The following is a 25308-nucleotide window of genomic DNA, read 5'->3' on the forward strand; positions in this document are numbered from 1 at the left end:
CATTTGCATACTAATGGGAAGATCAGGATTGCTTAGGTATGTTAAATACTTTTTTATCTACAGTTTGCCTTCTAGAGGTTTACTCTCTCAAGACTCAGTTGTTCAGTGTTTCCAAACTGTTTACACTACAGATGACTGCCAATCCTATTTATTTTTTGCTAGCTCTCTCTCAACCTTATAAATTATATATTTGTAAAAATTTTTCAAAGACAATATGGTGTTCTGAACAATTTCTTATGTTTTTTTGGGCTGGTGATATGCATCAGTGAACCTCTGGGCTGAGTTTTTCTTCAGACAAGTGAAAAGGAAGATAAAAAGGATACTTTTACTCTGTGTGTCTTTTGTAGTTTTCAGTTTTAGTCAAGATTCAACTATTACAGGGATGGATACAACTTTCATGCCACCTGCATGGTTGTGGTACCCTGAAAAGCAGCTCAGCTCTTAGAAATTAGCAGCAGCTTATTTCTTTGACCGTGGGAAGGGTGGAACAGGAAGAAGCGTGGTCAGCATGTAAATATCATGTGAAGGTGTTTCACCACACAGGGAAAGGATTACTAATTTTGAATGGCAATAACAGCTCAGCCCCTCCGTGGAGGTATGGCAACATAAACACTTGGAATCTGTTCCTGTAGTCTTGCTCAGAAGGAAGTGAACTGCGACCAAATTGGAGATCATGCAAACAGAAATACAAAGGTATTACACTTGGGCCTAGCTGGCTTGAATATTGTTTTCCAGTGTGTACAGTGACAAGAGATTTCATAATTTTTAAGAAGCCTCAGAAAGAACAGTCTCTCTACCCATTCTATATTATGAGAAATCATGGACGAGATGAGGATTGCCAGAAACTCATCGTCATGTTGTCAGGGACATGATCTTGGATCTTGCTTTTCTCAAAATATTTTATAACCGAGCAGAAATAGCTTTAGTAACAATTCCTGTTTGAACTATGACTCTCTCAAATAGCAGAAATAGATTTAAATGGTATACTTCATATATGCCAGCTTCCACAAGCATCTCAGGAAGTTTTCATTTTTCACTGCTAACTTCTGCAGGAATGAGAAGACAAAGACTTAACTGCTGTTTTCTCTGATAAAAATGAATCCAAATCCTAAAGGTCAGATCTAAATATTCTAAAAAGCAGGGGTGATTAGATGTGAGGTATCTCTTTAGAATGCACCATTGATCTGTGTTGTGCTGTACTTAGTAGAGTGCACTACAGGACAGATGATCCATGAGACAGAAAGAAATGCCCTTGCCAGATCAAACTGCCAATACACAAAAACCCACAACTCCCTCTAATGTAATTCAAGAAGGGACAGAATGGCATGCAGTAACAAAGTTGGGAAACCTGGTGGAATAGAGGAGGGTTTATCACAGGTGTTTGGTGAGACAAGGAGAACCCAACTAACAGCAACAGACAGGTTCCTCCAAACAGAAAGGCATGGTTATGATGCTCATAACCATTTGACCTTTGCAATACTTCATTACACTACTGTTAAATCAAGATGTCTTGTATGTGGTCTCACTCATGGAGTGAGCCAATCTTGATTTTCTTAAATTAAAAATATTTCTGAAACAATACACTAGAACATGATATGCTACTTTGTTAAACCCTCAGAAAGAAAATGTCCCCTTCTGATCGAGAAAGTTTCAGCTATGCTTCATTTCTAGACCATTATGTATGTAATTATCATAGGGGAATTCCCACAACTCTGTACAGAACACTTGATAGTTATCTCTTTGCCACAGAATACAATCATCATTTTCAGGGAGGGGCAGATGAGAGTCCTAGCAAAGTGGCTCCAAAACCAGCAATAGCCCAATTCCTCTAAGAACGTGCAGAGATTAGATCTCAATTAGATCCACTGCGATCCAGACAGATTTGCTTTGAGGCCCTCCTCCAAGATGAATCCCACATTCCATCTGGAGAATACCAGAATCAATTCATTGCCCCTCCTCCATGTTGTCTTCCTCCTGTACATAAATAGTGCTAAACAAGATGTGTATAAGGGGAGAGATTAAATTTAGGAAAGCTATTTATACTTCCTACTTCCTCCATCAACTTAACGGGTATTTAGTTGGTAAGTGACTTGCACATATCCTGTTGCCCGCACAAGTACAAGCTCATCATTCTTTTAACTCATTTTCATGCCTCTAAAGTCCAGGTAATATAAGCCAAGTGACACCCAGCAGAACTAGTGTGTCAAATGACTGCCTAAACCAGAGAGATCAATGGGCTGATGTGCAATTAATTATTTTTAGCTAGTCTTCAAATGTACCTAGAATGAAATGGGACAATTAGTCAATAAGAGTTACTGTCAGGTAACAGAAGTTATTTGCACTTACTGAAGAAGCTACTCACAAGTGTCTTCTTTACTTTATACACTTTTGAAAAATCACCACCAACAATCATATTAATGCTGCCACAAAATACTTCTATAATATTCAATTTTCAAAGCAAACATGCTTTTCTCACTTGTGAAACTATATCAAAAGCTTAGCTGTCAAACACAGCCTGATTTCAACCATAGTGTAGAATCACAACTAAGCACTGTTTAAGCAGTTTGATTTAGAAATTTGTCATTGATTTATGCTCCATGGGGTCAGTTGCTCTGGGAAATCATGATTAGTTCCTGAGCAATATGAATCTTGAGAATCCATTCCTTGTGACAGTTCCTCACGTGGAGAACACAGTGGGAATAAAGAAGACCTGACTGGAAAATCTATGTACTTTTCCTACATATAGAAGCTAGGTAAACCCTCAGGAACATATCAAGAGTGAACAATGTGGAATAACTCCAGAGCTGTAAGAGCCCCTTCAATTCCAAAATCAGAATATCAGAAAGTTTGCAGGTCTTGATTTTCTATTGTTTGGAATGTTGTGTAGTAATTGTGTTGTAATTTAAGTATGGTTTAAATGTACCTCAGATATTTTTGGAGGAGAATGAATGGTGGCTGCAATCAATTTGGCCAATGAAAAAAGCAAAGAAAAAGGTTGTTGCACCTTAATTCTAGTCCCAAAGGACTTTCTGACTAATATTTTTTTTCCCTTACACATACATGGTTTGGTATTTTGAAGGGACAAGATCCTATTTACTGTTTCATATTTTTGTCTATTCTATAGCATATTCATATGACTACAGTAAGTATAAGGAATAATTTTTTTATCTTTGCCTTGACATTTCGTGTGTTCTGAATTAAATAAAACAGAGAGTGTTTACACCATGTAACAAATCGCTCTGGATGTTGCCATAGGCAGTAGAAAGTAAATAATATACTCATGCTACCAAACATTATTTTGTAACTGACCAGCAACATTGGCAAGTTCCAAGGACAAAAGCAAAATTAACAGTAGGTATTTCATAGAGTTTCTGGCTAGCTCCTCAGCCAATGAACAACAACATGCCTTCACTGATTTCTGATGATCTGGTCCTTCATTTCAGGAAATATCTGAGTGTACACATAAAATCAAAAGGCGTGAAGTATTGCAAAGCTTTAGTTGTCAGGAAATACTCACTCTGCAAACAGTCAGCATTTAGGAGGTCTTGGCACTTCTCATGGCATTTGACACCACATTCAGTGCATCTCATGCCTTGTCTGGCTATGCCCCAAAGTAGACCTTCACATTCATAACAGTATGTGGGAGTTGTAGCTGTCCAAACTTCAAAGTTATGAGGTGTAGTTGATGATATTGGATAGATCAAAGCCTGCAATGTCTTCTTGAAGACATGTATTTTCTGTTGAGTAAGAAAAAAAAATAATTAAGACTCCGGTTGAATACAAGAGAACTGCAGCTAAAGTATATGTCATTACACTTACAATGTTACAAAATATCAGAATACACACAGAAGTATGAACTAATTTGCAAAATACTGATTTACTCATTTTGCCTTGCACTTTGAAGACAAAAGAACCCTGAATGACAGTTTTGACTGATTACAGGAGAGTTAAGCTGGAAGCAGACCAGTCAATTAAGAGAGTCCTATATATTTTTTATATTTTAAGGCAGAAATTAAAAATTTCATTAGTGTTACATTCATTGACACATTTTAAGTAACTACCTAACACATTACTTCTAAATATTTAAACACTTCCTACAGGAACCTAGACACACTGCACAAAATGTACTTTAATTATATGCAGTGCTGTCTTTTAATACTTCGTGTCTAAATAATCTCCTCATCAAATAAAAGTGGGGCCATTTTATGGTTCCATTTTTCTGTATTACTATAATAGCATACTCACTAGTTCCTTTTTAAGCACCAAGATGCTTTACCTATGAACAAGAATGATCCATACTCTCAAAAATCCACACCCATTTCTTCGGCTTAGGACCCATGACCAGTTCTAGTAGAAAATTCTCAGCTATTCACCGATCAGTACTGCAAACAAATTGATTCTCAAGCTCCTTAGTGCTTAATAAAGTGAAAACAAAGCAGTCCCTGAAGTTTTGTATATAAAACATAGACTTATGTGGCCACAATGATTAGGTTTGTTTATTTGAGTTTTGTTTTCAGGCACCCAGATCTTCTAAGTCCAGTTGATTTATTGGGAGTAAGAAAAACTCAGCAGCCTGTAGGCAGCACTCTACACCACACAAAAATATGACTTTGGTTTCCCCCGCTCCGGCCCCCCACTAAATGCACACATGGCTGCCATGAATGTATTAGCAGTTCTAGACCTGTTCCCTTATGAATGAATAAATTGTTTCTTTTACAAAGAAGAAACCATATTAAAAGAGGTAGCACAGTGGGGAGTGGGATATTTCTGAAAGTCTGTCTGTCCTACCATCTTTTCATCTTGTGTGAACATAATGCAAGGTAACTGTAATGCTGGCTGTTTAGCTGCAGTAAGCTCAGGAACAACATTTTGGAATTTGTGTGGTTTGTCCATATGAGCTTTAACATCACTGCCAAGTTTCTGATAGTATAGAAAGCAAGACTAACTTATTCATGTAAGTGTTTATTAACACTCCCATAATTTTAATATTCAGCTGTAGTAAGTATACACCAAATGCAAGATATTAACCTAACAGCACCCTGACATGCTCTTGGTTTTATGTATCTGTGACTCAGCCCAAACATGTGAGACATTCTGCTAATAATAAATTGTCTGATAAAAATATTTTTTCTGTGCATATCTGCATAACGATGCACAATCAGAGCCATCAGCTAAAGGACTTTTGCTACCACAGGAAAACCATTACCATGTAGCCATAAATCTACTGATTCATAGGTTCAAGCACTACAAATAACAAAAAAAAAATGTTAAGTAGCTTAGGTTGTAACAGCTCTTATTGAAGTTCATAGTTACATGCTAAAACAACACCTATCCCGTGAAGCCTGGACAAACAAATGTGGTCAGACATTTCATGGACATTTGATACTAGCACCTCTGAGAACATTGTAGAACTGAAGTAAGACAAGAGGCTGATATAGCAGGAATGACTGAAACAAATATTGAACTGCTCGCCAGGGTTTTTCTTAGCCTATCCTAGACAATTAGCCACCTAGTAACTCCTCTGAAGAAAGCAAAGGTCTGCACTGGTTTGATTTGGCAGACTCTAAGAGGGACTGGGCTAGTCATGGCTACCTAACTTGGCAAACTTCATCTTTGTGCATTTCCCTGCCCTCTGCCTCCCATGTCACAGCTTACCAGCTGAAGGCATCAGAAAGAAAACGGCAAGAATAAGCTAAAGTTAATTTATGCAACTTGTTGAGGAATCATGTTTCTCAGAAACCACCAGGTCTTTGAAGATTCCTTTGCAGATTATACTCTCACACTCCTGAACTCTAGTAGTATCAGTACAAATCCTGCCCTTTCACCCTGTTCAGCTTCACTGTTTTTTCACAGTATAAATAATTTTAGAATTTTGCCAGTAACGTTTATCTATTTCTGAAATGGCAGTAAGTAATGAAATGGCACAGCTCAACAGGCTTTGAAATAAACATCTGAGGGTAAATGAAGTTTTCAGCTGAGAGACACAATTTGTAGATTGGTTTTGCTGCTGAACATGATCCTTCCCCTGTTGTTAATAAAGTGAAATACAATTGTAAAGGAAAATTTTATTTTTCTTACTGCCTAGAGGCTTTCATTCCTAATACTCTTCTCTGTTTAAATGTATCTATTATATGCATTCACTGAGCTCTCGGCATGGCAACGTTTAGCACTGTTAATATATAGGAGGATTATTTAGTTATCTGCTTATCCTCTGAAGTGAAGTTTATTTCTGTCATATAGTACTTGCGACACTTTTCCAATGTCATTGATGTATTATTTTCACAAACTTGCAGCTCTGTCTCTTTGTTCAGCAAAGCAATTAAATGAATTTCAATTTCAACCGAAAGCATACGTTTAAGTGTCACTGAAGTTAATACTTTGACACTACTTAGAATGTCTTTGGATCAGTGTCTGAGAACACACAAACTCACTGTGTCATGAATGTGTTATACCAGAAGGATGGCAATGTCAGGTGGCAAAGCTCAGAGCATTTAACCTCAGGTTTTAATTTTTGGAGTAAGTGGCATTTTATTTTTAATAGAATTAGTTCAAAGAATTTCCATACTGAATCTAATAAGCCAAATAACCTGCTTCCATCAGAGTCGCTAATATTCCCTCCAGAAAAAGTTGAGAGTAAAAACCAGGAAAGCCTTAATCAGAGGAATAACTTGCCCAAAGGGAATTTTCTTCCTTAACTCTCATTGGTGACTGCACTTCTTCATCTGGTTTTGTGGAGAGTATCTAGAGAGTTCTTTTATGCCTGAAAACATCTGTTCTTTTAGTTTTCAAATCTTGCTCTACTCAGTTTTGATGATGCCTTAGGGCATTAAGTTCTGCTGGCTACTTACAGACCAAGTAGAAAAGTATTACCTTTCACTTGTTTTAAATATCTTGCAAGTGGTTTTACTGGCTGCTACCGTTTACATTTATCCTTGAAAAAGTACCCACTTCCCTTTAGTACATTTAGTGAGGGCTGGCATAAGACAGGCTTCTCTTATTCACCTCTTCTTTATCGTCATAAAAGGTAGTAATACTTATAAAGGGTTTTATTTGTTTGTTTAGTAGACATATTTTAGCAAATCATATGGAGTATCTTAGGGTCTTTTACTGAACTTAGACATTTTGTAGCAGCTATAACACAGATGGAAAAAGTCTTTATTTTGCACCAATTGCATGGCATAATTTTGGTCTCTATATTTTCCTTCAGCTTTTAACTTCTTTTTAAGATTCCATAGTTCTTCATTCTATCAACCTTTGTTGCTATTTTGAGATAGCAGAACAAAATAACTACTGCTCCTACTGAAAGATCATTTCAAACACCAGCTGTTTCTTACCTCATCAATTCGTCCCTGAGCACTACCAAATTGTTCCTTCATGATTACCATTACAAGAAGTTCACAATAAATCAGAGTGATGGACGTGTGTATGCTTGTGCTATGGGTTTCAGTTCCAAGAATATCTGTCAACATATTCTGCCTCTTCTACAATGGAGCTTAACAACAGTGTAAGAAAAATTCAACACTTCATTTTTTCAATAGAGGATATATTCAGAAGGCTATGTTGCGCTAGCACTTTAAGGAACATAAATGGGGCCTTTATTCCTTCAAATTTTGCTTAGTTCCAGCCATATAAATTCTGCTTGTATCACACTAAAAAATGGCACCTGTGTGTTTTGTTTAAAATAAATTTCTTTTGCAAAATGTAAGTGAAGTCAATAATGGAAAACCACAACACACAACTTTTACTAGCTATGAGAATATGATCTTTCAAAAGATTTTCCTAGTCACTTCTTGTACAGATGAAATACTTCTTCATCTAGAATCACATGTATTATTAGCAGGAGTTACATTTACAAAATCAAATAATGTCCCAGCCACCTATAAGGACTGGGAAAAAAATAACAATCACACAGAAAACTTCTTGCAGGGTCCTGTCATTCTAATTGTACCCATGGTGTGATGAAGAGAGGACAGATGCTGAAAGATGCCAGGTAAAGCATGGTGCAGCTGGACAATTTAAAATAAATGTTTTCCCCAAGTATCTATTTTGTAAAACAAAGGTTTCTTGCTTAGTCTCTTCCGACTGTCAAGGATGTGAGTCAGCAGAACCAAACCTGGTCTTGTCACTGTGGATCAGGCAACAAATTCTGCTCAAGATCCCTGAAAGGTCCTACGCAAGAAATGAAATGCTTATACACTCAGTTTTATCCAGTCTGGAGTGTCTAAAGCTGAATAATTTCTAAAGATCTTCAAACAAAAATTTCCTCATTATTTATATGACTTAAACCTGCCATTGAAAACACTTACCATCTCATCATTGTTATGGAGGTCCGGTATGAGCATGGCCATGGAAATACCAGATTTCGAGCTGCAAGTGTCTGTTTAAAGCAAATGCAAAACCGTTTTAAAAATTATACTAGTAAATCCAATTGTTAGAATCTAATGGAAACAAGTAGTACTTCCTTATGCTATTAGATTAATGCAAAACTGTAAGAGTTACAAAAACTTTTAGTTAATGTTTGCAGCACACAACTTTTAAGGTTTCAGTACATAACGCAAGCATAGTTTCCATTATCATTACTGTTTCTTTCAGCACTGCCTAGCTGAACTGCCATTTCTAATATAAAACCTGTTATTCAGAGGTTTATGCCTCAGTTTTTTTAAACCACAGGCTGTCACTGTTCTTCTGCTTTGCCAACCAAATTAATGTGGTACAAGGATAGGCATCCTGCCCTAATTTGGAAGCTGTCTGTGCCTGCAGCAACATGGTAAATCATTTTGCAATAGTCTTACGGTTCAAGTTGTCAGTCTGGATAATTTTTTGTAACTGATTGAGCATTTTTAAACTGTGTGTATGTGTATAAAATGCTACTTGTCTTAAATAAAAAGTATTTGGGAAACCTAAAAGTATTTTTTTCCTTAAAGACAATACTCATCTAATACTATAAATAGCTATATGGAGATATACTCTTGTTCTTGGAAGGAGGAAAAAAGGCTGGAGCTCTGTCTCAATCTGTCCTCTTTTGCCCACATGATGTTAAGGGTATATGAACACCTCCCAGTTCCGAAGCCTACATCCTTGGTTGTAGAGACAGTCTCATTTGTTGTATAGCACATACAAAGGCACTCAAAATAAAGTGTTTTTAATATACAATAAACAAGGAATTTTTATCTTTCAACTCTGAATATCACTTCTGCTATCAGTAGTCCTTTTGGCCTGATAGAAACATATAAGATTTATTCCACTGTACAAAATATTAACCATAATACTACTATATTACTGTATTTTACATGTAAAATTGGGCTCACACATCCTTTCCCCTTTTCCAAATCATTCCAAGCATGCCTGTATACTTGTGCTTTATTTCTATTCTTCTGTAATCTAGCATCTGCTTTGTCATACACTGCTGCTCTCATAGTCCAGCAGTGTGAGGATGATAAATTATACCACTCACTAACCATAAGTCGGTTGTTGCCTTTGTTGTGAGGATACAGTTTTTCACCTTACTGTGAACTGGGTCTCTGTAGCCCACCGTTATAGAGCTATTACAACAAAACTTTCAATGATTTTTTGCATATGACATTCTTATTTTTGTGAAATACATATTGGGTCAGAAGAAATTTAGGTTTACATCAGCAGAGGAACTGCATCATTAATCTTTGGATAGGGAGACAATTCCAATTTCTTCCCATTTTATAATTTTAAACACTGACATAATTTAAATGGATTTTTTTTAATTTAGTGATATTAAGACTGTTAATTTTAATCTAAAATATTTACTTTCCCCTGAGAACATACCCATTCAATTTTCAGTAAGTTTGCCTTGATAATTAAACTTGCAGATAGACACAAAATTATTAATCTTGCGAAAACAATTATAGGGTAAGAAGTCATCCTTGGCACAGAAATATTTGATTTGATTCATCACTGTCCTATTACAGTTAATATGGGATGTAAAGAACCCTCCCTTTTTTTTTTCTTTTAAACTCTCAGCAGTTTACCAAGCCTATGCCATTAATCTGCTATCAGTTTTCCCACTCTGTTATTAATAAATAAATAATTCTGTCTGCTTCTCTGTGACCACCTTTTCCTTCTATGGGAAATTCCATTGGTGTGTGCCAGTAAGATTAACAAAGTGACAGGAAAGATTAAACAGAGCCCAGGCTTTGCTTTTTCAAACTTTTTGTGACAAAACCTAATGCTACAGGACCCACACATCAAGGTGAGAAATGGCAAGCAAAAATGTGTTGGGAACATTAAGAATAAAAGAAGCGATTTTCATGATCAGTAGAGTTTTAGGTTTAAAAAGATTCATTTTAAAAGCACCCATCTTCTGATCTCTCTTGAAGAATAGGTTTCTTCTCAAAGTCTTGGAAAGTAGCCATTTACACTTACTTGCCTGCAGTAAGTTCGTTTTATAGTTTTGACCTCTAGTCTTCATGTCCCTTATACTTAGAAAGTGATTTGATCCTTTTCGGTCTAAAATACACAATCCCAGCCATTCCAGGCTATAGAATGATGTGGACTACTTGTCAGGGCAAAAATACTAACCTTGAATATAGGGTAGAGAATAATAATGTTCTGTCATCCAGCAACATATCAGTCAAAGTACATGAGCCAGCAGGAAAACTGCAGTCCCATGCTATCAGTATATGTCAATAAACAGATACTAATTCCTGTGAGAAAAAGGCAAGTAGGGAAGCAATTTTGACCCTGTCACTTGAGGCCCAGTTCTTCCAAGGGCTACTCCTGGAATCATGTAGCTTAACCATTTTGCTCCTTAATCAGAAATGTGTCTGAAATCATAGTACAGTGTCTTATATAAAATAACAAAGCCTAATAGGACACAGATAATTAGGCTCTTCTTAATAAAGGGTTTGTCATGTTGGAAGGGTAATAGAAGAAAGTGGTGTCTAGATGGATTTGTGATAAACACGTAAAGTTAAGTCTTATGGATTAAATTTACAGGGATTTTGGTGAAAAAACTCACAAGGATTATTTCCATTTATGTATCACTGTCAGAATAAACTGCATCTTCAAGAGAAAGCCCACAAATTAAATGTTTCTGTTCTGAAATACTGTAGTTGGTGATAATTCAACAGCTTGAAGCACTGAACAAACAGAACAGTGTCTGTTCTTAAGGATGGAATGAAGCAAGGAGGAGTATTTGGAAAGAGGAGCGAAAAGTGCTGCCAGACTCATTTATGGGAAACAAGGTGACAGGCTATGAACGTAGCAAGAAAACTTTTCCCCCTACTGCCCTTCTGTTTTTACAATAGTAGCAAGTAGGAAAGGTAAGCTGCAGCTAATCGTCTGGAACCTCCAGGAAGGAAGTCCAAATTGCCAAAGCATCAAAAGAACAGGGGAGCAACAGAACTGAAGCCTTTCACTGTTCTCCTTTTAACATGACACAAGACTTGTTTAGCGTTACACTTGCTTACCCTCATCAAACTGATGTTCAGATACTACCTCATATCTTTCCTTATATGAGGAATTTGACTGCAGAATGTAAAGATCTCATGTAGGTACCATTGCATCATGAGCATACTGGACAATTTTTTTTTTTAAAAAAGAGATTTGATAAAGCAGAACATCGCCTATTTAATTTTTAAAAGTTTTTCCAAATCCCCTGATACAGGATTTAAAATACTTAGTCTCCCTTTGTGGCTCAAATCCTTTTTAGACAACCTAATAACTTGTATCTACACTATCTTATGTATTACTCCAAATTTGCCGTAGCCAGCCTAAATAAGTTGGTACAATTAAAAGTAATGCTAGCAAAAACATTGAAAATAGTAATGCTAAGTAAAAGAGAATTAGACTCAAGCTACAATTAAATGTTAAATAAAAATCATGTGGGTGAAAAAAGCCACCTGTGATGAAGAAATGAAAGAAAGCTGTGTTTTAAGCAGCTTAAGTAGCAGGGAGGAAGAAGGAGTCAAGCTAACATTTTGCAAGGGTTCATGAATGCTGGCTGTGCCATGAAATACTCATTCCTCCGTTTTTACAGGTTTCAGTTTTCCTGAGATCTTTTCCCTTCACAATTTTTTTGTTCTTTTAAAAAAACCCAAACTATAGACTGCTATCACCAGGAAAAAAAAAAACAGTCTGAAGAAGAAATATTTGCTAACCACTTTACAAATACTGTTATATTTGCTAAAGCAATGTAAAAGTTACCAATAGAGGTGAATCTGTACAAAAAAAAAAATACTGTTTTCCTGCATTTAAAAGCTGCACAATTTCAGAACTGTTTCTTTTTGAGTAACTACAGGTAATTTATCACTCTAGGGATCTCAACTTTATTATTTTGAAAGACAGATTTGTACTCTGTTGTTTAGGGGGGAGATGGGAGCAGGAAGAAGGAAGAAATCACTTGAAAGGAAACAAGCTATTGTCCAAAATTACTTACCCCTTCCCATAATTTTTCTATTAAAAAGTTGATGCCTGATCCTGAAATGTTCAACAGAACGCAGTATTAAGCCCAGAAAACAGATTTAGAAAGGAATGGCAACTCAGCTTAACTACACAATCACTGGACACCACTGCAATACCATTTACTTTTTCTTCATATTTGTTTTCATAGCACAGACACAAAAGCATTCCCCGTCCAGACTCTAAGAACATTCTGAATATTAAGGTTAGTCAGAAATGGCATGGAAAACAATAAAACCAAACAAATTCATCAATAATTTCTTAATTTTCCCCACAATTAATTCTTAATTCCTAGAACACACAGGTGTGAAATATAGGAATGTAATCATATTATATATTAAGTAGAATTAAATTATATTATTATATATTAAGTAGTATTAAAAAAACCCACAAATATACAAATACTGTTTGATTATTTTTATAGTTTGTCCATTTAATGTATAAATATTAAAATATTTAATCCAATTTATCTATTAATGATTAAAGGAGTTAAGAAAATGGACTGCAAATAGCTGATTTAATGTAAAATAGGCAAGATATTTAGCTTTTATCTAATTACTCTGACAATGTATAAAAACTGAGAATGTGGCGGCTGCAATGTATACGAATGTCTTCAATCTTAAAATTGAGTTTAAACTACCATAATCGAGTTCTAGCCTTTTATAAATGTTTTTGTTGCGGAGACACTTACATAAAAAGAAGTATCAGTGGATTATCTTTTTAGCTGAAATGGGCAGTTGTTTCATCTGATGTGTTCACTTCTCCAGTATGAACCAAGCAAACTGTTTTACAACAGCAGCAAGGATTCACAAATTATTCTTGTGTTCTTATAATCAAATGATAAAGCTAAGTCATGCTACAACCTTGAACGATGAAAAGAAGAAATTTGCCTGATTGCAGTGACTGTACAGTATAAAGTCACCTTTAAATCTAAAAATGGAGCTAGCTACCTTTGTCTATGACTGGGCAGATCACCACACCCACTTGGCCATCGTGAGTTAAATACTTCTAACCTTCACTGTAATTATTGCTATGCCTCTCCCTGCTTGTAGTCCCACCTCAAACAAAAGCTCTAACGAGAACAAAACAGAGAACATGTTTGTTTAAAAGTAGAAGTTACAGTAATTACATCAGCAAGCGCACTCGACACTTTTTTCTGGCTCCACGTTAAACAGAGGTCTGTTCAAGCTCTCTGTATTGTTACTCCACTTGAAAGATCACTCCTCCTTTCATTGTCTTTCCCCCCTATACAGACATCTTCTAGTAGAACTCTAATAATGACCCACAGTGAAAATCATGACTGCAGCAAAGAAAACTGTTCCTGTCATAAAATGACACTCGTGAAATCCCTGAGTTATTATGAACATTTTAGAACATTTATCAGTATAAAAGCACTTACCATAGCCTGAAAATTCCAGCCAAGATATGAAAGAAATTATAAAGAATATTAATAATTTGTCAGATTCATTGCAACAAAAAGATATCACATGATATCGACATCAGTCAATCTAGCAGTCATTCCTAGCAATCTTATTTTTATATTTCTGAAACCATCATATAAGTAAACATAAAAAGATCACTTACAACGTATCAGATCTTACAAGGACTTGAGAATTAAGTTACTGATTAAAATGAGGTATTTTTGAATCAACCTATTACAAGCTCAGAGCTCACAGGAGATTGCTTAAAATGCACATACATTCAAATACAAATAATCTTTCAAAGATGAAGATGACCTACACTAAGTCTGAAATAAGTTCCTCTTAAGTTGGTAAAATTGTTTTAGGTTTACAGCTGCAGAACTGAATTGTAATATGATTTACTATTTTAAAGTAGTATATAGTTAAAGAACATATAGTTAAGGGCTATACTATAAGTCCATAATGATTAAACTCCAGAATAAATTTCAGTTTTAAAACTCTGCAACTTCCACTTATTAAAGGCAGAATTCCTTCAAGAGGAGTTATCCTCCAATGACTAGACAGCAAAGCAGTAATCATTACATAGTAATCATTGACATATTAGAGTAATAAAATGAAAGTTTTATTCCACCATTCAAAATGTGAATTTTCTTTTTTGTTTCACTTTGATTATTATTATGTTTTTCAAAGTGAATAGTTAATATTAAGATTCTGATGTCTTAACTCATTCTGAGCAATACCTGTCTGTAAACAGTTCCAACAATTAAGAATAAAGCAAAGTGCTATTTAATATGCATAAAAGTATCATAACGTGGCTGTAAATTATACTCGTGTAATACAACTTACAGTGGAGTGGCTACTATCAAAAAGATGGTTTCAATGAATGCAGGCTCTACTACGTTATAAATCGCAACTTTTCATTGATTTCAGAAGGAATTATACTCTAAAATGGTTGCTGTGCTTTCTCTTTGTGACCCTTCAGATAGTATGGTATATCACTCTAGAGTAACTGAACAGAGTGGCTGAGAATACATTGAGTGATAATTTGACAAAGACTGATCTTTTAAAGACAACTATAGTAATCATTTACTTTGGTTGACTCCCTTGCTTTACAATGAGAAATTGGTTTGGGGGCTTACCACCACCAGAGATTAAATATGTATTTTATTGAATTATGAATTCTATACTTCATGAAAAGAAAAAGAGAAATGTGTATGGCACTTAAAATTCTTCAGAGCAGAGAGATTCTACTTAATCTTGTTTAGACTGGAAGTCAGAATAAACCTCAAAGGAACTGCCATTCTTTCCACCTTTCTGAAATTTATTTGCCTAGATTATTGTTGTCTACAATGACTGCTAAAATGACATACCTCATCTTGTACCAAAAGTATGCATAAATCTTTAAAACATTCATACTGAAACAAAGCTGCTTTTTAAAAGGAACTTTCTTCCTCTTTCAGTATCATAACAAATCAAGTCAATCAGTATCCCAAGGACTCAATAACAGCTGTCTTCATAAGCTAATTCAACACAAAAATAAGTAGTTTATTATTGCACGAAATGCACATTACTGGATTCCACAAATAATATCTAAATATTCGATGAGATATTCAGGCTTATCTAGTACATTACAACAACTGCATCATTGACTTCTACTGACCTCAATCCATTCTCTCAAGATACCTTTTTTTCCATAAAACAATTGTTGACAAACTATCATTCACATGCACAATAGTAATTACAAGAAAGATCTAGACAACTGACAAATAACTCAACAGTTTCATGGCATCAGAAGTTACTTACCACATCTCGAACAATGGGAAAAGATTTCTTTCTACGCAGGTCTGGCATGCTGTCAATTCCATACAGCCCACGGCCCGCACTGTAGGAGATGAAAAGGCAAAGAAGAAAATAAAAACCTGGGTCTTATGAGTCTGCATCCTTAAGAACTGCTTGTAATATCTGTATTTACAGTTAACGTCAAAATTAGCAGCTAAAGAAAGTAAGTGTTCTAATTCTTATGAAAAATTGATGAGAGTGTTCTTGGTGTGGCTGACTTTTTTGCCTAGCATTCACCCAAAGCAAAGAGTAGCTGAAAGGTTGCTTAACACCTCCTAAAACTTTTTACTATGGATTTAGAAGTTATAACATCAGCTTTCCATCAAAAGAACTTGTGTATCTGATAGTTGAGATGGAACCCAACATTATACAGGCTATCAATGTTGTCATAAATTTGATACAAGAAGTAAAATAACTAAGTACATAATCACATCATCTTATGGGAGTCCACGTGAATGTGGAAAACAACTTGTCACATTTTAAGATAATTCTATGGTGACCATCATTATTTTGTCTTGTCTGGTTTAAGCTTTTTCATTAAGCACACATTTAAACCCCATATTAGCTCTCACATACAAGTTGGAAACAACAGCTAAGAACAACTTGGAGCCACTGCAAAGAATAAAAGGCTGAGACACCAATAGGATTTAAAAGAATACAAACTGATTCGGTAACAATATGCCTCGTTCTCCCTGATTCCAGAATAGGCAATACAGGTATTATCCTCCTGCATTTTTCCCACAGTGCATGTTGGAAGATTGCTATGTACCTTGTCAGATCTAATTCAGAGATTGAGATTCTCAGAGAAGCTGGGATACCATATTTTTCAAGACCCAACATTTTCCCCTCTCTGCTCCTTCTGTTTGGCACTGTTTCAAATACCGTTTTCAGCTGTTCTTATATTTCTATCTCTATGTATAAAAAAGTACGTCACAGCAGTTTCTCATCTGAAAGACCTCATTTTATTCATACACATCACAATTACCAGGTGAAAAGAGATTTAACTGAAATTAGTGACAGAATTTTCACTTCCCTCCAAAGGGTCAACACTCTCTCACAAATACTCATCTGCTGACTTGAGGATTACAACCTCTCATCACTAGTAGAGTTGACAAATTCCATATTTATTTAAGCCAAGACTCTGACTGATGATTCCTGTTGCATATAGATGTTACAGTTTCACAGCTGCAGCTCAATGCAAAAGGAAGTATGAACTGGAGACCTCAACTGTCAGGATTTACAGCCTGATATATTGATATAAACTGAAATCAATGCTGGGTTATGCTAATAGGCCAGATTATAAGCAGTTCAGGGACAGACCTATCCCTCTATCTGATACCTCCGCTGCTAATTTCTTCAAGATGAATCAAGAAAAGCCAACAGAACTCATAAATCAGAACTCCAAATTATTAAAGAGAAATTAAATACATTAATAGGTGTTACAAAAAAGGACACCAACTCTGGTTTAAGCAATCTCTGAATTACGAACTATTAGAAGACTAGAAGGCTAAGAGAGTATCCTAAGGAAATATCATCTTATGCTACGCTTACTCTTTTCTGACAATTTCCTAGGTATCTGCTTTTGGCCACCATCAGGAGCAGCAGGATGCTGGGCTAGATAGACCTTTGGTCGGATTCTGTCTCACTGGAGATTTTTTGTTTGGTTGGGGTTTTTTTCGGTTGGTTTGTTGTTGTTGGGGTTTTTTGTTTATTTGTTTTGTTTTTAAGGCAAAGTCTACAATAATTTTTATCTCTCAGTTGGAATAAAATGGGGTTCTATTTGGTCCCCTTACTATTCCACGGACTTCTGGAAGAAATGGACACAGCAATAGACCGGCAGTATTTATCTTCCATGCTTTACTTTCAACAGATGTGGAGTGTCAAATTTATTGTCTTGGAGTGTACTTTATAGGGAATTGAAAATTTCAGCTTCGGTGAAGCTTAACTGAACTAAGATCAGAGGAGAGGAAAGGTAAAATGGCATAATGGCATCTATATTTTTGGAAGCATTTGTTCACCTTCAATAATTTCCATACTTAGAAGTTCTGGTGAAACTTTATCTCTAGCAGTATCAGTACTATGGACAGGTCCAGCTTCTGATCTGCAGAGGAATGAGGGTGCTTTCTTGCCCAAAGTCCTGTCTCTAAGATATGTGACACACAAGCACAGTTACACCATAAAAGAGTGATGAAATGAATAGAGCAAATCTGGGCTAAGAGCCTAATTAGTGGGCAGCTCTCCAAGTAGAATAAATTGCAAAAGGAATTTGAAAAGCTATCCTTAAGGTCAAAGAGTACTTTTACATAGTGGGAGACAAATCCTTAAGATGAACTAAAAAATAAACTTACAAAACTACAAAGTGGAAACAAACATTTGGGGCAAAACTCAGGTTTTGTGGTGTGGATAACACTGAAATCTGTGCTTTGGATGCAAGAGATCAATTAGTATCAAGGAACTGTTAACTCTTAAAGCTAATACTAGAAATAAGTCAGAAAATAGTGCTGCATATTCCAGTGCTGCAGACTGTGTTACTGTGATGAAGCACTCATCACAGCTGCCACGTATTAAAGCTCAAAAGTAAGTTAGATGTCATACACTGGGAGCTGTTTATACACAGATAAATCCCATAGAGGGAACAAAGCCCGTTTCTTCTATCTTTTAATAAAGACACTCTGAAAGTTGTTTCTCATATGGATCTTAAAAAATTAAATATAATGCTCAGGATCATCTACACGTTCACTTAATCTTGTAGTTCAACATACCTGCAAAGACCTTGATAAAGATCTCCTGATATTTACACTGATATGCACAAGATTCAAACCCTAAAATTGTTGGGTTTAACTTAAAAAAAACCCTGTGGAGTCAAGAATCTTTCTCCACAAATTCAAATAGGACTAAGATTAAATTCTAAAAGGCCCGTGATCAGCTCTCCCAACACCATCAACCACTTAGACTTCAAAGGTCTTTCCTCTGTCTTAAATACAGTATTATTTTTCATATAGTGCCAAAGTTAGATGATGAAAATGCAATGCCTTTTTTTTTTTTTCCAAATAAACTACTAAAGTTTTTACATAAATTGTATTCCTTTTTCCATTAGTTAAAAAAAATAACATTTCACTTTCATATCACAAAGCAACAACTATTTTCGCATAGCTGGTAGGACAGTAAATTTTATTTCCTAGTAGGAGAACTTCTGAGCTCCTCAAGCATTGATGTTCTTCAGGGAAATCCGTTTGACAGGATGAATTTTCAGCCTTTCTCTTGCAAATAAAATAATAGATACATTTTACACTCATAACAAGGCTCAGAAATGAAGTGATGCTTTCATCCTTAAATTGTATATTGTTATTAAAAAAAACCCCAGACATTTGGTGTTGGATTAAATTGCTTGATCTTGAGAGATACCAAACCTCCTCAAACCCTTTTCTTCAAAATGGCACTCAGTATTTTGCGTAAAGTCTCTTGGCACTGTGCAGGATTGAGTCACAGACCACACTCAGAATAAAGTGAAGAATAAGGGTATAAACTGATTCAAAATATTGCTTGCTTAAAAGACTAAAGCAAAAAAAATTCAAGATCTTTAGAAGCTGAGTAAGGTGAAAATGCATTTGGGTGTTTTTTCTCTGTGATGTCTTCAAGTTACGAGGTGCTTTATTGTTAATAGATAAACTCTTACAGGAAGTTTCTTAAGTTGTATGTCATTAATTGGCATACTCCTGGGGTGTATTGTGGGTAATATTCTGAATACAGATAATAATTGCCTATTATAGGGGCTTAATTAAAGTTGTTTTAAGGGATGTGAGTTGCTATTAAGGTACTAGTTTTTAAAGCAAAAGCTTGAAATAAACATGACTTTTATATACTCCCCAGAATGTGTATCACATTTAGCTAAAGGACAATGCCTAAGTGCTACTTTATTGTATGATCACCTACTGGTTCACAAAGAAGTGCTTATTCTGCAAAAGTTGAAAGTAATTTTGAAGATTTAAGAAAAGAGTTTGTAGTTTCCTTTTGATCCATATTGACCAAACCTAATTAAAGATATAAAAACAGTATATGGGAATAATGCACTCCTTGTTCTAGGTTCTGGAAAAAACCCTGATGTACAAAGGGGATTATTTCCAAGATTTGAAAAACTAAACCTTAACTGAAGTCTCTAAAAGAGAGATCAATAAATTCCTCAATACTAACAAATATGTGACAACACTATTAGATATTCTTCTTGTTGAAATCCTTTAAGTAGGAAAGCATTCAGAATGTTCTTTCATACTGGTCCTGCTCTAAATTGTTGATATTATGCTAATATTTCTGTACAGGAACTTAGCTTTGACATTAAAGTAGTCATGGTCATTAAAAAACGTAAGTAGTTGACTAACAAAAGAGCTAAGTTTGAAATTACTTTTTTAAATCATCTTTCAGTGATACAAGGTTATGGTATTGTTTACCAGTGCAGTAAGGAATGGAGGACTACAGGCTGTCTTCATATCAATGGTCTTACAGTGGATTAATAATTTCTGAGCTATCATTGCATTGGATAAAAGATATGTTAACAGCCGTGACTGACCCAGTAAAGATTTCCTGTATAGCATAAAGGCCTGTTGGTCCACAGGATATTTGTAGTCAAAAAGACAAAATAATGTATTAGAGATATAAACATGTCATATGAAAATCATTATTTTTTTCTAATTACTACAAATAATTTAAAAGGCATGGTACAAATATTCCTCCACTTTCTGGAACCGTCCGGTTTTTGGTGAAATGACATTTCTTACCTTTTGCCATTAGGACATTTTCTCTATACTCAAATGAGAGCTCAGTGCATGTGTAATACACTATGCCTGAAATATTGTAACTGCCTGTAGTGTGAACAAGCTGGCTAAGACAGCAGCAAGAAGTTTTTACCTATAGTTGATCAATTCTGCTTCACAGTCTTGAGCAGGGCTTGTATGGACCCATTTTCCTTGATTCTCTTTAGATATAGTACAGAATATAGTGATGTGTCAGGTTCACACAAATACTTAATCAGATAAGCTGTCACTCTACACAATCAATCAGCTTCACTTCATCTCCATCAGTGACTAGACAACAGAAAACTAATTATTCTAGAGTTTTACCAAGTCAGGATTGACCTACTAGGGAACTGATATTTTTTATTTATTTGTAAACTAAACTGGGAGCTGGTAAATTCATTAGTTCAAAATGTCAGCCAAAAAAAAACAGGATATAAAGGGGAGAAAAGCATAAATAAATTTTCAGTGCAAGGAGAATGCAGCTCCGGTGCAATTTTCCAGAGAGAACTGGATCTGCCTTATGTTGACTTTCGGTGTCATATGACATTTTAAGATAATTTGGATTGCACCTGTCTGCACCTTTCTTTAGTTAAAGAAAAATTCTTTCTAGAGATTCCCAAATATTTGGGCTGTCAAATTCTGAACAAAGTTAAAATAAGTCACATGAATAGCTTTAAAACTTTACAATAAATAATTTCCACTTAGTCACAGCAGCAACAATAATACCCTATTTATTCTGATCCTGCTAGCATTCATCAGGTGCACACTGTTCATTCAAGTTAAATTATTCTTTCTTCTTTATTACAGGCAAACATAGATCTTGAAAGCTATAACCAAAACACTCAGAATGAACTCTGATGAAAACAATATCTTCCAATATAATCTGTATTTTTTTCTAGACTGGCAGTTTAGTGTAGCAATTCAAATGCAACTCCCAATAGTAAAACATGTAATAATTTCTGTTCTGTAACTGTATCTGTATCTGTTCTGCCTGTATGGTGAAGAATGTGACAGATGATCTATATGTATGTATATACACATGTACCATTTTTTTTCAGATGAGAACTTGATCAACTATATTTTCCTTTCAACCCATATAAGCAGACAGTTCCTCTACTGAACTATTCAAAACTATTTGGAAATTGTGATTCTTAGTGTGGTACTCTTTGCTGTGTACTTGCTGTATTTAACTGTCCAAAAACTTCCAATCTTTTTCCCCCCAATTCAGTCTTCGAGTTTTAGAGGACTGAATTACAAGTTGAGAGTTGTGGCACTGTACGTATTCATTAGTGGTTCTTAGAAAATTACAGTTTAAGTTATAGTACCATTACATATATTTAACAATTGTAATTTTATGAAAGGCATCAATCTTATGTTACAATACCTGTATTTGATCAAAATAAATCTTTGCAAAAACATTGGTATTTTTGTCATTAAAAAAATGAAACATCTCACTATTTCATATAAAGAGGTTTTTACTTAGTCTTCTTTTTTTCATTCCTAAGCATAAAAAAATTTGGAAAGAATCACAGCCACCCTTTAAGGTCTGTGTGAGTTCATTTCCAGATGAAAATAATGACAAAAATGAAGAGGTGAGGTTTCACTGTTCTGTTTTTAAAATCACTCAGTATTGAACACAACATTTTAGGTTACTGGTATACTTCATTTTCTTGATGTTCTTAGGATTATATAATATTTCAGCTTAGATGAGTCTGTTTTATAGCATAATTAAACTTATGTAGTTAAATGTGATAAATAAAACACCTAGGCAGCTTTAATAACTTATAATGCTGGTCTGATCTCATGAAAATTGAGATGAATTTTCTGAAGGTTGAACTAGGAGGTGAGGAAGGGAAGAATAAATGTACCTGCTGGCATATTACAATCACAAAATGTAGCCAGTGGCTTTGCAAAACCATAAAAATGGAACTATGCAAGTTAATGAAAATAATTATGAGACAGCCCACACTGACTGAAGACCCACAATTCCACACTTGGGTAGCAATACATAATTTTGCTGGAGTGGAAAACTGAAACTGGAGATCTAAAATTGTATATGAATACTGGGAGAAAATACCAACATTATAAAAGTAAGTATAGGACTGGATTTACAGCTTTTTCTGGTCCTTAGTATATTAAAATGCCACCAAAGAAATACCTAGCACTTTTTCTGAAAATGAAAGTTGGATTAAAAGAATCTTAACATAAGCTAAAAATACTATATTAAGAAATGAAAAAAAATGAGCAAATCCCTCCATAGAAGAAAACCTTTTATCCTGGCCAATTCAAGAAGCTGTCAGAAAATTTTGGGTAGACTAGGCTATATTAAAGGACTATATCCACTCAAATTTTGACAGTCCACATGCTCAAATGAGTATGCATGTTATCATGAAAATTTTGAAATTATGTTTATTAATCATATTTTTATAGTAAAGATATGAATTAATCACACATTAGGATATATTGGCAGATGCTTAGATTCTGGCTGAGGCAGCAAAACAGACTTTTTGACTACAGCTTTGAGCCTCCCCCTGCTTTCCTCTGATCACAAATCTGTTAAATGCTTCATCCCCAGGTGGTAAGCCAAAGCAGACCAACAGATATTCTAAATTGTGCTAACAGGCCTCTGGGGCCATCTCAGCTTTGTTAAAAATAAAGTTGCTTGCAAAGAAGTTCTGACCTCATTTCTTTTTCCTGTCATGCTGCTTGTCACGTTACAGGGAGATGATGCTAACTGAAGCCAACTAAAATGACTTTATGCTAGCCTCGGGCGATGTAGCCTCGAAGCGCCACCATTTCAACTTGCAAACTTTTTTCCTTTTTTTTTTTTTTGTTTCCAGTATTTTGGAAAAAAAAACAAACCAAAAAAAAACCAAACAAAAAACCCCACACAAACCTCCCAAAAACACTTAAATTATTTCCTAAGGGTAAAAAAGTAATTAAAAACGAAATATCAACAAAACAGTATTAAAACTGCATTTGCTGATATTCTTGACCCTTACACCAGAGCAAATTAGTAGTAACACTAATGAGAGTATTCACAGTGCTGGAAAAATTGTCTAGAAGGAAAATCTGGTCTCAACATTTACAGGGAAGAGAAAAATCTGAACATCCTTCTCAAATTAATGCTCCCTCAAGCAGAAACTGTTGCAATACCATAAAACAAGGACTCATTTTAAATTCCCTCTTCTATCCTTGAAGTCTATATAAATGGTTTCCCTTAGTATCAACATGATCATAATGAAAAGAGACCAACAAGGGAAAGAAAAAACCACAACTTGCATTAAGCTTGTAAGAATTTATAAGGTGGAGATAGGAAGTTCTACAAGACAAATTCATTTGCAAAAACAGGATGGAGACCTTCTAGAACCAGATGAGGTAATAACATGCTACACTTAGTTTACCTTTGACAATATGCATCTCTGTGGTTGTCATTATCATAGGATCATAGCATCTAATCAAATAAGACTATAAACCTCCTGGAGCAGAAAGAGATAAAGAAGATTAAAAGCAATACTGAACAGCACTGATAACCTAATGAAGGTAGTGAGACTGTATCTTAGAAAAAAACCCCAAAACTTTAATTCTCTTTTAAATCCAGATATTTCTGTAGCTGTGAACTCTCAACATGCTGTGTCATCATGGAATCATGGCCAAACAGCTTTACTACATTTTCACCTCTGATTAATTAATAATTTCTCTGCAGACGTGATATCATATGGATTTAGAAATACATCCACAGGAATACATAACTGACTGTTCCAGCCTAAACATGTTTGAATCTGGGTAGCATCCAAATTAAAACTGCTTCATGACAGTCAAGACAATTTATTTCTGCACCACATGCTGGATCAGAAAGTCTTTTCATGAGACAGTTAAACAAGGAGAATTAAGTCATATGAAAAGTGTAAAAAAGACTTCGAGTCTGGAGGCTGGTAAGTTCCTTTTGGGTGTGGATGACAACTACAGCACACTTCATCTGAGAGTTAATGAGGAAGGACAAAATGGAAGTAGTAGAGAAATCAGCAAAAAGAGACAGCAGATCTGAAACACAAGAAACAAGAACAAAAACTTGAAAATGAGAGGACAACTTTAATTGGACTTGGTAGTAAGCCAGTAAAGCAGGTGAAAAGAGTCTTGAACCTCTCAGAGCAAATCTAGACATATTCTTGACTTATAAATTTCAAACAGGGATTCTTGAAAAGCTAAGCAAGGAGTAAGCTGTTCTACTAACTTCAAGTTATTGCTGAAGTTTGACAGATATACAAGGAGAGATAAGAGTCTAGTTCAATCCGTTTGTGTAATTTGGATGTTTTTTTAAAAGTACAATCTTCAGGATTTTAATCTAATTCTTCTAATGCACCAAGTCCATACTGACACAATTTTTTGCACAGAAAATTCCCAAATTGCCTGTTGGCTGTATTAAAATCCTCAAAGGCACCCCTCCATTTCTGTTTGTAGAGTTCCTTCTAGTTACAAGAGAAAAAAAAATGGTAAACCCTTTCATATCTTAGTTGAGTAGGTAAAGCACTTACCTAGAGTATAGGAGAGTTTATTTTAACCCTTAAGAGCATTACCACTCTCTAAGCACCATCCTAACGCTTTTCCTATAAGATTTAGGAGATAATCTGTTTCTCTCATACCTCCTTCTGATAGACTTGCACCATTCTGTAAGAAAGAGAAAGGGATTCATAGGCTGTTCATGCATTTCCTTATATTTTCACATAAACAGTCTTGGTGCAGGGTTTTGATATTAGAATTTTCTTTCCAAGAAACAGAGATCAAGGTAGAACCAATTGCAACTTCCAGAACACATCTACGAATCT

The 25308-nt window shown here is 35.2% G+C and overlaps 1 protein-coding gene across 1 annotated transcript in view; it reads right to left on the reverse strand.

Annotated features, from left to right (window-relative positions):
• Nucleotides 1-25308, reverse strand: part of UNC13C (unc-13 homolog C) — a 161653-nt gene that overhangs the window by 113100 nt on the left and 23245 nt on the right. The window contains exons 4-6 of the mRNA XM_068410057.1: nt 15653-15735; nt 8307-8377; nt 3518-3737 (exon numbers count right to left, since the gene is read on the reverse strand). Coding sequence (XP_068266158.1) covers nt 3518-3737; nt 8307-8377; nt 15653-15735 — 374 coding nt within the window. The remainder of the gene's footprint in view (nt 1-3517; nt 3738-8306; nt 8378-15652; nt 15736-25308) is intronic.

This window comes from Nyctibius grandis, chromosome 11, assembly GCF_013368605.1.
Source record: "Nyctibius grandis isolate bNycGra1 chromosome 11, bNycGra1.pri, whole genome shotgun sequence".
NCBI classification, from domain to species: Eukaryota; Metazoa; Chordata; class Aves; order Nyctibiiformes; family Nyctibiidae; genus Nyctibius; species Nyctibius grandis.